The following is a 13957-nucleotide window of genomic DNA, read 5'->3' as shown; positions in this document are numbered from 1 at the left end:
GCTCATTCTACCAATTGCTTTTGGGGACAAGGCAGCCAGAACTTATAGCCCCAGATGGTTACCCAAGGACTGTAGCTACCATTACTCCTGGCTACAGCTTCCTTCTGGCTTTTCCCCCAGGGTCTGAGCTTGAAAGTATATTCAGGTTTCTTCCCCAGGCTACCCGCAAAGCCAGAAAGGGGTACTGCTTGTACTTGTTTGTCTTCTTTCCCAGTAAAGGGGACCCAATTTGGATCCAGATGGTGACTTAATCAACTCCTTCAGCTTTGAGTTCGTGACAAAGTCCAGTAAAACTGAGTAAGGGTGATAGTAAGTTTCTACTACTCACTAAAGTCTATTTTCTCGGAATTAAAAAAAAAAACAAAAAAAACCTCCATTCAGAGGAAAACCCACTGGACACCCTTTTAGGTAGAACTCTACTCTCTTCTGAAGCTGGATTTGACAATTTAAATAAAAGATCCTTATTAAAACAATACTGATGTCTGAAAGTATAATAAACAGTTTAGCAGAAGATAGAATTCTTCATGTTCTACAATTTTGCAATAAACATGAAATTGGGTTGACTGTGAAGAATAATGTAAGATCTGATTAAAGTTCAGATTATTACCCAAACATACGGATTTTAAATAAGTTGCATTAAAAAGAATCACTCCTGCCCTGGGCTACACTCACACCTCCAAACAAAGTAATGTTTCCTGATGATCTCAATAAGTTACTAAACTGCCCTTAAAAAACTAATTTTGCATGAAACCCTGGAGCAACAATTTGGCAATATTAAGATGCAGATTTTCCATGGAATAGCATATACTTATTTTGGACCCTGAGGCTGTAAGTGTTCATTTGATATGCATCATAAAGCCAGCAAGAAGCCCTTTGTCAGGAGCCCAGCAGTTGCCAAACACACAAAGAGGAAAAACTATGGGAACTGGTTCCAGCTCTTTTTCGCATTAAGTCTTCTGGTGATTCTGAATCTGTTTTGAGGAGCGAAGGCAATAAATAATGACCAAGTACCTTTTAAATGTGAATTGAGACACATTTTGGAGTGGAATCTGAAAGCACATCTGAACTTCTGTGTTCTTGATACTAATGATTTATAGGTGTGCCCCCCACAAAGTGAACCTATAATGTGTTTTCCATATAGAGAGTAGAACACCATTAATTTTTATCACATTGAATCAGAAACTTTTATATAATTCAAATAAATTTTTATATAAATTTTAGTAGTATACTCACAATAAAAATATTTGCCACAGGAAACAATACTTTAAATAAAATACAATATTTAAAAACATTAAATAAGCACTCAAAATAATTTCAACATCATCCATTTCCATTTAGCAAAATTATCAATACTTATATACATTATCTTGGTCTTTTTACCTATCTTTTTAAGCTTCTATCTGGCAATAGTTTATTAACCTTTGTTTTCTTACTACTTGTACCTGCAAGTAACACTGTTTTCTCTGGAAAATGTTCAACAATTCAGCATGTTTATTAGTCAAGTCACAGTTTCACCAGTTTTCCCACAAGTTATTTTTGTTCAGTGATGTTTTGCTAATAATTGTAAGGGGGATACTCTGATGAATGTCAGTATGTCCCAAAATATGAATACTATTATTTAAAATGAATGTATCTCTATATACTTGTACACCTAAAACTCTATGAAATGATGAAATATTTACTTGAGCGTTTATCTGGTTGGCAAGCTGGAAGATTCCAGGCTCCCAGGAGTTAACACTTTACCTGTCTTCTCTGACAGACATTGTCAAAGAGGCAAAGTAAAAGAGCCCAAGTGCAGATTAATTCTGCGATCTTCATCTCACATTCAGTGTTAATGGTGAAAACAAGTTGCTTATTGAGTTTTTAATTTACATTGAAAACTACATAGGAGGGAAAAAGTGCTTACCGATCCCAGCTTCTCCAACAATCCAGGAGAGGCGAATGAAGAGCATGACACCCCAGATATTCAGCATACATCTTACCTGTGGGTTGAGGGAGCATGGAAAAGGACATGAGAAGTGACAGTGGGGCAGCACCCAGCCATCTTTGTAACTCTGGTGTTCAGGCCTCATTAACACTTAGTTCACTAGGACATTGAACAGATAGTTTTCATTTGTAAACACAGAAGCTTTCTCACCAGCACACCTTTCACCCATCCAAACTTCACGGCACCGGCTTGGTCTTCTTCCTTGTTTTCAGCTTGTTCGTCACCAGGCATCCCATCCCCGTTGGCAACCACGTCAGCTGAACCCGGGGCCACTGATACATTCTGCATTTTTACAGAGAGCAAAACATGGTATTTGGTCAACACATGGTTCCATAAAACTTCCAGAGGCAAATAAAAACAATTGACATGAAACGTGAGGAAAATAAACATATTCCATTCATTTTAATAAGATGATTATTTTTTGCCCTGGGAGTTTATGCGTTCATCTTGTGGGTGATTTTAGGCACCACTGAGACTGCAAGGGTGGTAAAGGAAACGGGGCAGTTCTTCTACTGGTGAGAATATTACCTTAGGGGAAAACGATGGAATTTGGTTAAATTTAGAATACAAAAGGATCAAAAGAGAGAAGGGGGAATGCAAGGTGGGGAGGAAAGCTTATCAAGAGTGAATGAGGGTCTTTTAGAAGGCAAGGTATGAGGGCCAGACAGTTAACCTTCCTCACTAATGCAGTGTTTGGCCTTCTTTCCATTCACCTCCCTGGGCTTCATTTTATCCATCTAAAATAAATAACAAAACTTCTCCACTCACGTCAGAGTATCTTTAAGAAGATTCAATAGAAGTAACACATAGAAGTGTTTTCTTAAATAAAAAAAAAATAGTTTAGCGTATTCTTAAAATACTCTAAAGTTGTAAAGGCTCTGTATGGCTACAAGAATGATACTCCTGTAGGGGAATTTTCTTTCAGATTTGATATACGTTGCCTGAGAATTGTTGGATGTGCAATAGTATTGTACGGAAGGTAAGAAGCCTCCATACTGACGACTAGAAAGGTAAGCTGAGTAGAAATAAGAAGTAAGTACTATAGAAAAGGTCGAAACCTTTACTGAGGTTTTTTTTTTTTTCCTGTGGCCTTATTTTGAAAACGATCTTCCTTGTCAGTAGGATAGTCTCTGAATTTAATGGGGAAGGAAGTAACTATGTTTCTCTCAAGTTAAGAACAAACAACTCTCTAGCTTTTCTTTTAGGTTTGACTGAATAATTTCAGATGCCATCCACTTAGTTTAGCCTATCTAGCACTTACCTGACTCTTTAATGGTTAGACTACACTCTGTTAAGCTCCCCGAAAGCAACCTTCTCCAGTAAGGATTTTGAAATTATTAGGGAATTTTTTTAGATTCAGCAGTTGATTATCATTATTAAAGAACAACTTTATCTTGTTTAAGTGGTCTAAACTGGTGTAAGTCTAGGATGACGTGTTCTGACATTACTAGCTAAGAGGCCTTAGACAAGGGCATATTTTCCCTCTAAAATGGGACTGGTATGATGTAAATATTCAGTGTTTATTATAAGGACTTTATTTGGGGACGACTGAAGTTCTTTCTCTGGCCATGATCAAGAGTTCTTGCTTCTTTGGGCTTTGATGTACCATTAGCATACCCACTGTAAGATGACCCTAATCTGGGCTGTTTACTCCAAGGTGATTTTGATTCCTTGTCTCCTTCTTCCAGCAAGTCCTCTAAGCAAGGATTTCTCCCAGTTTTGTTCTCCCGTAAGACTTTTTTCATGATACTAGTGTGACACTTGGGTAACCAATGTAATATAATGTGATGAGAGTTATTGTATGTGAACTGAATTGGAGGAAGATGGTGGTATGGGTTACTTCTCAATACCAACCAAGGGCCTGCCATTCAGCAGGCCATCAATAAACAGTATTGAATTGAAGGCCACCCGATCTCTACCACTTAAAAGCAGATGACCTAGCTTCTTTTTATCCATTCTTGCCTCCTATTTCTTTTTCTTCCTTCCCTATTGGGTATTCCATTTCTCACTGTTTCCTCTGTGCAGGCCACATTAAATATGAGAGAGAAACTGAGTGAATCCCAAGTCAGATCATCTTACTATTTTCTGACAGCATTAGGAAAAATTTGAATGGCATAGGAAACTGAAATTAAGGGTTAAAATTTAGTTTTGAATTACCTGAGAAATATCTTAATCTTCAGCATCCTCAGTCCCTATTTACCCAGATAATTGAAAGCTGACATCATATAGTCATATCAATGTAAGATATGGATAAACAAAGTCCATAGAAACTGAGGCTGAACTGGGCAGAAACTGGTGATTTATAGCAGCCACAAATGCAAGTCATGCATGTAATTCAAAATTTTTCAGTAGGTACTTCAAAAACAGTGAAAAGAAATTAGTGAAATAACTCAGGGTCAGATATGGATCCTTACATTAAAAAATACATTTCATTTTTGCAGAATATCGTACTTCCCATATTTGTAATATAAATATTCATTAGCAGTAGGGGCACCCCACCTTGTAGGAGGGACCTGAATTACAGACTATTTTAATAATATACTTGACTTAATAGATCTGTATAAAATGTTATGTCAGCATATGGTCATTATAAAAATATTGATGAGATATTGTACATTCTTTTTTTCCATACTATGTCTTTGGAATCCAGTGTGTGTTTTACACTGATAGTACCTCTCAATTTTTACTAACCATATTTCAAGCGCTCAATAGCCACATGTGGCTAGAGTTATCATATTGGATCCTCACATGTCTATACAATACAGTCAATTACAGATGGATGAAATATTTGAGGTTGTTCTCCAGTCAATTAAAAATTATATTTTTCTCTGAAAGGATTCTATATTCATAAGGCAGCTGAGTAGTTCAAATGTAACTTTTATTTTGCATAACTGGAAAAATCAATGAGAGCAAGGAATTGAGGAATGTGTTAAAATACTCATGAATGTTAAAGAGATTACTTGGTCAGGAGATTCATTTATTTGATTTGATTTGAGAAAAACTTTTTAAATTGTCAATATTCTAGTTAATCAAGATCCCATGGCCAGGGCTTCCCTGGTGGCGTAGTGGTTAAGAATCCTCCTGCCAGTCCAGGGGACACGGGTTCGAGCCCTGGTCCGGGAAGATCCCACGTGTTGCGGAGCAACTAAGCCCATGCACCACAACTACTGAAACCTGCGCGCCTAGAGCCCGTGCTCTGTAACAAGAGAAGCCACTGCAATGAGAATCCCACGCACCACAACCAAGAGTAGGCTCCGCTTGCTGCAACTACAGAAAGCCCGCGTGCAGCAACGAAGACCCAACACAGCCAAAAATAAATAAATTTAAAAAAAGATCCCATGGCCAGACCATCAGCGGTTACTCAGTCAAGGAGAAGGCAATTTCCTCTTTCTGGGTTAATTGGGGAGTCCATGAGACAGAACTTTAGTCACTCACTTTTTAAAGGCAATCTTGGCAATAAAACCCATGTTTCCTGATTAAACCTGAACTTGAGGATTTGGTTCAGGAAACTGCTCTGCTCTCTGATGAATTCTGATGGTAACTTTGACCCTTAGATCTGGATTGATGAGAATACCAATGATTGTAAAAAAAAACCAAAAAACAAACAAACAAAACAATATCTTACAATGTAGGCTAAAGAATAAATGGGATATTTTAAATTTCTCCTTAAGTGAACATTTCTATCTGATGGATACCCTTCTGGTTACAGTTTAACAGTTCTTCAGTTTATCACTGGGACATCACAATGTGAAGCAAAAATAATATTCTATGAGGGCGTGTCAAGGAAATCATTATATATAGAAATTAGTAAGGCAATAATTTTCTAAATTATTAAAAAACAGAGTCACTGTAGGATCTTCAAGTCTCTCGTAGTATGTTCAACCTGCTAGAGTTTCAAAGTTTTAAATATATTTATAACACAGAGGGGAATAATCCCTCGAATGTATATTTCTTCCATTGACAATAAAGGTCTGATGGTAAATTTATAAGTACAGAATCCATTCCCATTCCTTGCTCTCATGTGGGAGCTGAAAAATCCCTGCACCATATAGACTAGGAGACTTGGAATCTAGTTTTGGCAATGCAATTAATTCAGTGCTTGTCCTCCAGCAAGTTACTTCACCTTTCCTGGACACTGCCAGTGAGGATAAATCCAGTGGGTTTTCTGAAAATCTTACTTTGAAGTAGTTCACTCTAAGGCAAAATCATTTCTCTATGCTTGCCATCTCCCTCTTCTAACATGTCGAAGCAAAACTTGGTTTCACTCTTTAATAAATGTCTCCTTTGTAAACCCAAACAGCAGTTATAAAGTTAACTTATCATCGAAGTACGGAGGGAGACTTCAGGTCGAGGGTTTGTGGGGACTTCATGGCTGTGAGCTATAACCGGTGGCTTGCAGACTCCTGGCTGGTGCATGTTCTTGGGACCAAAGTCATAAAGACTAAAAGTTTTATGAGTGCTACCTGAAACCAGTGTTTTCCTTCATACTTTGAATTAATTTGTTTGTTCACACTCCATTACCGTATATGATGACCCACAACCTTTCATAAATGCATTTTAAATTGCATAGCTGTAGGGACTGATTATTTATTTACCAAGAGTTTTGCCTGTGCATTAAGTATTCAGAGAAAGTAAAATAAAGTATGTTAGAAAGAAAGAAAAGTTTGATAAAGGACTTTCCCCCCTCCAGTACTGTTAAACTAGTAAAGATTCAATCACATGCAGTTTAAGTAAATTCCTGATGGATTTTTCTAGAAGATGAAAGATTAAATTATTTTATTTAGTATAAAATATGTGATTTTTCAGACCCCGGAAAAATAACAAATGCCTTTCTAGCTCTCATCAAAGAAGAAAAAAATACATATCTTTATTCTTTAAGTTCTAAAGAGATAATATTTGCTATGATATATGTTTTCAACTTTTCAGCCTTTAACCTCAGGATGGTGGAAATCTTAGACCATCAAAGAGGAATAGTTCCATAAATATTTAGGCCTAGGTGATTCCCTCCCCATTGTTTTAAAGTTTCTTTTACTATTGAAATATTTAAACATATACAATAGTAGGGAGAATAATATATCTCATGTATCCATCATTCAGCTTCAACAATTATTGACATATTGCCAATATTATTCCACTTAAACTTCTCACACCCCTGCCACTGAATAATTTTAAAACCAATCCCAGTAAGGACCAGATAATTCCTAAGGTTCATTTCAGAATGAAAAATATGTAATTCTAATCATATTTCTATATCTTATTGATCAATATTATTATGTTTATGCATTGCTATCCCTTTGTGGTAAAGGGGAGTATTTTAAATTATGAAAATGAGAGGGATTTTTTTTCTTGTTTTTAAAGTTACTATACACCATGCCACCAGTGGTCACACTTTATAATCACAGTATTTTTATTGTATCTGAAAACACATAGCTCTCACACAAATTGACTTGTATTTTTGAAAACTTAAGCCAAAAGGTAGCTATGTATAATAAACCAGCATGAGAAAGTAAAAGTAAAATATTCTTAACATTTTCCAAGTGTACCTTTAAGGGAACTCCCGTTCTATTCACCACCTATCACTGAACTAGTTATAATGTGAAATTAATCATTTTTTGTTTTTTGTTTTGTTTCCACAGATTAGTTTAATAGTGCAAGCTCCCAGAGGAACTGGTCTTGGGTACTAAGAAACTCTAACAAGTATTAAAATGAATCTTTAGTTGCAGAGTTTCATTCTAACAAATATTTTAAGGGTGCCTTCTGGTCTTCACTGGCCTTCAGAGCATTTATTGCCTATTTTATCTGGCTGTCATTAAATTAGTGATTATTTATAAATTTGGATATCCCCAATTTTAACGCAAAAGTTCCAAATATGAACTTTGAATCGCTTTAGAAAAGATTATTTTCTAGAGAAAGCATTTGTAGATTTTTGTTTGTTCTTTTACAGAAGATAAGCACTTATACATTGATTTATGTGGTTTAATGTTTGTTAACTTGATTATATGTCCTTTACTTCTATCCATAACTATGGCTTTTGACTTATAAAATAAAATTCTAGAGAGTAGAGATGAAATCTCTTTAACTCATTTTATAGAGTAGCTCTTGTAAATAAGTGGCTAGTAAATGCTTTTGATAATGACAATGAAAATGACTGAGACCTACAATTAATTCTGTGAGAGAAGCAGCATGGTCTCTTGCCACAGTGCCTCCAACAGGGAAGAAATTAGGATCTCCTGCCCAGCCCATCATGACTGAGTTGAGATTTCTTCCTTGTGCATGAGTTCCACCATTTTCTATAGCTGTCGAATGAGCTGAGGCAAAGTGCTGTGGGAGAGTAGGCTGGGGATGGAAAATAGTGACAAAAAGCTTGGACTCTGGAGTCGTGCAGCCATGGGTTCACCTTATTACCCATGTGACCTTGGCTTCCTGACCTTGGAAATTTACTGACTTCTTTAAGTCTTTATTTTCTCTTCTTAAAGATCCTTAGGATTTTATAAAACCTTCCCCAACTTTAAAATAGCAATAATAATAGTACCTACCTTGAAGGGTTGTCATGGGACTGAGTGAGAATTCGTCAAGAGTACAATGTCTGACACATAAAAATTTCTCAATAAAATTTTTGTTATTATTATACCGAGTCACTCTTTTTTTTTTTTTTTTTTTTTGGCCTCGCAGATTGTGGGTTATTAGTTCCGCAACCAGGGATTGAACCGGAGGCAGTGAAACTGCCAAGTCCTAACCACTGGACCACCAGGGAATTCCCCGAGTCACTCTTAATGCTTTTATTTACAAATTATTTTTAGTTGCTAACGGCCTAAAGACCCAAATGTGAAGTCATTCCTTTGTTTTAATTCAGTTTCTATGCAATTGGCTTATTAAAAATAATAATATTTACATCTTAATTTTCATAGTATTTTATACTTTTCACAGACAGTTTATTTCAATGACATGAGAACAATGACTTTAATTGAAAGGCTTTATATTTTCCTCAATCCTTTGTAATTGTATTTTTCTGAAATGCCAACAACAATGGTGGTAGTAAGGCTTAAAAACAGTTCCCTTTTGGTTATCCCTGTAGTTAGGAATTGTGTATAAAAAGGTGGGCACAAGAATTAGGTTGGATACTAAAAGAATTATTTTTACAAAGTAGAAATACTAGATTTTTTTTTGCCAGATGTCTAATAATCTTTATGCATGTTTTGATGTGGAACGATCTCCAAAGTCTGTGGTATAATGAAAACAGCAGAGTGCAGGACAATATTGTAAAATATGTCCCAATACTTGTTTGAAAAAAATACAGACAGAAAGTTAGACAGATAGGCCTATACGCTTGTATAGGCATAGAAAACTTCTGGAAGGATTTATAAGAAACTCTCAGTAATAATTGCCTTTGAGAGAAGGTTTACTTTAGATAAGAGGCATTTCAGTATATATTTTTTAGTACTTGTTAAATATTTTTTCAGTGTATTTTCCTTTGTAAATAAAATTTAAAATAAAAATTATCTGGTACAAAAATTACCATGACCATCATCAATAATCATTTATTGAGTTTCTACCCATTATAGGCAACGTGCTAGACTTCGTCTGCATATAAACTAATATTCACAAGCATCCTGCAAGATCAGTCAAAGTTATGTAGCTTGTACAGTACTGCAAGTAAGGGATGGAGTCATTTCTTTCTGATTTTAACCAGTTTCCAGAAATCTGTAATTCATGGCCACCAGTATAGGCATTTAGCTCTTTACTACATAGAAAATGAAAAGGATTTCTCCACTATGATCTCAAATCATTGAGATTACAAATTCTGTCAGTATCTATCACTCCTAGAGTTTTATTTAAGGTAGAGACTTAATGTCTTTCAAACCGAATTTTCATTTTACCTATTAGGACAAACTTGTCATATAATTTTTTTCCAACTTGGAAGCTATAACCAGGATTTTCACAAAATTCAACTGATTTCTGACTAAATTTGTTCTGCCATTTAGTATGAATGTACCATTCCTACATGGCTTTTAAAGCATTATAATTAGGGATACAAAAAAATATCTCCTAACTTATACTATGTCAATTTTTTCCTGCTCTTACATTATTTAAGTAAACACTATCATGTTTTTGTATACAAAATCAGTGACATGTCTGAGTATTATTGTACAATGTTTGTTCTATTGATCATTTCCAGTTGTGTTTTGAGGAACTACCATAAAATTGTCAAGGGCCACAAGGAGGTGGCAGCATAGCTACATTATACTGCAGGTCTTCATCTTTTATTTGGGAGATGGGGGGGAAAGCAGGGGGAATAGCAGAATCAAATTCACTAGCAAGGAAGAAATGAATTGAAGAAGGCCCAGACTGCTCATGTCTGAAGGAGAGTACAGAAGTAGAACATGTGGAATAAGTGCTCACAGGCTCAGCGACACTAGAATGGTCCTGGCTGTGGGAATGTGCCTATTGCAGATTCCATGGTTATATACTGATTCTGCTCCCAATTTGGTTATGTGGATAGTTCTGCATGATTTAATCAAGGTGAACTACACAGAAAGAATAACTATACTTGTTCAGAATTACTTGTTCAGAATAACTATACTTGTTCAAACTATACTTGTTCTCAATTCAGGGCATTGAGACTAAACCTAATTTTTAATGTATTTAATTTGCCATTCCTTCATATCTGAGAGAAAAAAAAATACTGTAAGTTAATGTTAAGTCCTTAGTCTCATTTTATGTTTTCAAAAATAATATGATATCCCAAACAGCCATCAAAACTGTCAAACGCAGCTATTGCATTCCTCCTGTTTAGTCATTCAGATGGTTTTCTAACAGCAGTGTCCTCAGAGCTTTTCTGCCCTTATATAAAGATTTACATAAACCGTGGCTTTAGAAATTATAAATCAGCTACTTTCCTCTCTCTAGAATATCAGTCCTAACAACAATGTGAGTTGACACCATTTCCTTTTTAATAGAATTAAAATTTTATTTTCTTTTGTTGTAAATTGGGGAAGGAAGTGAGAATATTTAAATTTTGATCGCAATTTTAACAAACGATGCAGCTTTAAAAATTAATGAGGTAGGGTACAGTGGAATAAAATTTCAGGTCTATGAAGACTTTGGCTCGTTTTACTTCTTCAGAATAAATTGAAGTCTCTTCATAATGTAAATTTCTCTTTCTGCCCTTCCCATATCTTGATATCTTGGAAACTCCTTGTGCCTTCTGCTCTTAACCTTCTTTTCCCTCTTTTCCTTCTCCCTTCCCCTTTTCTCATGTAGAAAAGGAAAGTGACACTTTAACTCCAGGAACTTCAAATTGCCCGGCTTCTCAACAATCTTCCTGGGGGCTGGCCTTTTTGTCTGAAATCACTACATTGCTAACTTCTTTTGATTAAAGCAGCAGGTATCCCAGATAAAATCTAAATCTTACGTCTATAAAGAAAGCAGCCATTTGGCAGAGTGCTGCTAATACAGTACACGGTACAAATAAGGCTTGGCTGTAGAGAGGGGTAAAGAAACAGGGCATGGCTCCCTCTCTGGAAGTCGCTCAGTCTTCAGTGGTAGGACCCAGAGCAGCCAAGGGGAACAGGTTGTGGAGAGAAGTTTTCTTGTGGAAAGAAGGATGAGCAGAAACTAAAGGGAGCTTTTCACCTTTATTAGCATCTTTCATGAGAGGAGTATTCCGAGAATTCCCAGAGTGGGCAATCATTTAATTAAAAAATTGTTGAATGAATGAATAAATATGAAAGGAATTGTTCTACTCATTTTTTTCCCTTACCTTAAAACCTGGGCAAGAGTAGACTGCATTTAGATATGAGACAACTAATTATTCTTCTTAGCAAGTAATTATATTCCATAAAGAATGCTATTCATTCCAAACTGCGGTCCAGAAGAGCAGGAAAATAAAATGCATCAACATATTTTAGAGCAGGTAACCGAAGAAGAAATCTACTAAGCTTATAAATGATTTGCTACAAGATTAGAAAAAGTGCTGCCTCATGCTTCTAGCAGATTGGGAACCCTGGCTATATTCCTTAAACAATGAAAAGTTTAGCCACTTCTGCTGCTTCTGTACTTTAATTTAGTTACTTTTATATGCTTAAGTGCCTTCAGGAGCCTCAGGCAAGGTTTTGAAGAAGAAGGGATAAAATGCTGAATCTTATAAATCTCTTCTCTCTCTTTAAAGAGTATAAAAAAATACCCACGTGCACTAAAGGCTGGTACAACAGTGTTAACTACAGCAAACACTAGTGACTTTTTTTTTTTTTAACAATTGTTGTGGAGGCATTAATACTGAGGTGAAACCAGCTTAGTATTCCGTTTGACATGTTTAACCAAGTGTGAATTGAATAGCCTATAATTGTAAACAAGATACCACATATTGCCTGACTTTCAGAATTAAGTTTTTAGTTCTCTGTCCTCAGTCAGTAAACATTTGTGAAGCACTTTTGTATATCTTCTGTTTATTGGGAACTAGGGACAGCTGTGTAAGTAAGATGGATGGTTTGCAATAGACCTCTTCACTGGACACTTTTCTATTTATAGTGTTCGTAAGAAGCAGGAGATCACCTGAAGGAGTAAGGAGGATACTTTCCCGTACCTTTAAGCTTACCTTTGCCAGTTGCTCGTGAATCTCAAGCAGGCTGGGTCGGTTGACCTTGGGCCCACTGATGCTGCCAGTGTTGCGATAGTACTCGATCTTGGGAACAGCATCCATGGTGTTGTGGCCAAAGGTTTGTAGGTAGTATGTGTTTGTGTGAGAATCATAAGCATGAAAACTGGCATCTGTTTTAGCAGTTTCTCCAGTTTGGAGGAAGTTGTCATAGCGGTCCTGATTCCCAGGTCTAAAGCTGATTCTGAATCTGTTCTGGCCTTCATCCCCAAAAGAGGTTTCCTCATAATGTGGAGGGTCAGTGTTGTCATTCACAGCCACACTGCTCTCATGGCTCTCATTTATGACATTAACTTGAAAGCGATTGGCATTACTGGGTGCGGAATCCAGAAATACATTGGAAGAGTTGTTCAGTGACATCTTCCGAAACGGATTTTTTGAACTAAGCTGTCTGCTTTATGGTTGCTTAAAAAAAGTCTATAGATTTCCTCCTCAAAACAAACACTAATGTGTTTACATTAGGCAGCTCCTGGCTTTTGTTCTAGAAGAACTCAATAAATAGATTCTTGATATATTGTCTCCTATACAAGCTTCAGAATGTTCTTCAAAGCTGTCATTGGAAAAGAAAATTAGACTTGTTCCAGATAATATAAATATGTTTAAGTAGGGTTGGGGGTATGAGGGAACAGTTTTATTTCATAAGACATACGATTTTAAATTCATTTCCTTAAAAATTACCTGTCCAGGAACCTTAGTTACCTGGGCAATTAAATCCCATAATAAATAACTGGGGACCTGCTTCGGCAAACAGAATTTCCAATGGAGTCATTAAAATGTTACCTGCGTTTGTAGTATTTGCTTGTACTCAGTGCGATTGGATTCAACATGACTTTAGAAAAGATATAACTCTACCAACTGAATAGAGTAAGAGCTGATGAGAATATTCTCAGCCTGAAACAGAGTTCATTGACAGTGCTAAATGTGGAAACCGCCAAGTATTTTGTGATTGATATTAATATATATTATATAATGAATACATTTAAAAAATATTTTTAAAACTTCTTAAAAATACATTCTTGTCAGGTTATAAATATACATCCTGTCAAGATGTCTCTGTGAATTCTTGGGTCTTTTACTAGCCTTCAAAATGTTTCATTTGCTCATACATTTGTTTGTTTAACAAATGCTATTATGGAACCTTTAAAAAAAATAGGCGTATTCAGGGTAAGGAAATAAATCTCAGTCCTTAATAAAGTTGTATGCTCTATTTAGGTAGAATAATTATGTTCTACGGATTCCCTTTAAAGAAATATTCTAGTCTTCAAGAGGTTTTTATTTGACTGTGAGATAGACTGCATAATCATTTTCACAATCCA

At 35.9% G+C, this 13957-nt stretch overlaps 1 protein-coding gene across 3 annotated transcripts in view; it reads right to left on the bottom strand.

The window, feature by feature from the left end:
• Positions 1-13001, bottom strand: part of SLC12A1 (solute carrier family 12 member 1) — a gene marked incomplete at its 5' end in the record, with an annotated part of 89699 nt that extends 76698 nt beyond the window's left edge. For all 3 annotated transcript variants that reach the window (XM_082841267.1, XM_082841265.1, XM_082841266.1), the window contains 3 exons: positions 1907-1982; positions 2138-2269; positions 12582-13001. In XM_082841267.1, the coding sequence (XP_082697393.1) occupies positions 1907-1982; positions 2138-2269; positions 12582-13001 (628 nt within the window). The remainder of the gene's footprint in view (positions 1-1906; positions 1983-2137; positions 2270-12581) is intronic.
• Between the last annotated feature and the right edge of the window lie 956 nt (positions 13002-13957).

This window comes from Leucopleurus acutus, assembly GCF_964270905.1.
Source record: "Leucopleurus acutus genome assembly, chromosome: 1".
Taxonomy (NCBI): domain Eukaryota; kingdom Metazoa; phylum Chordata; class Mammalia; order Artiodactyla; family Delphinidae; genus Leucopleurus; species Leucopleurus acutus.
The sequence above is the reverse complement of the archived record's forward strand: the minus strand, read 5'-3'. Positions and strand labels throughout refer to the sequence as shown.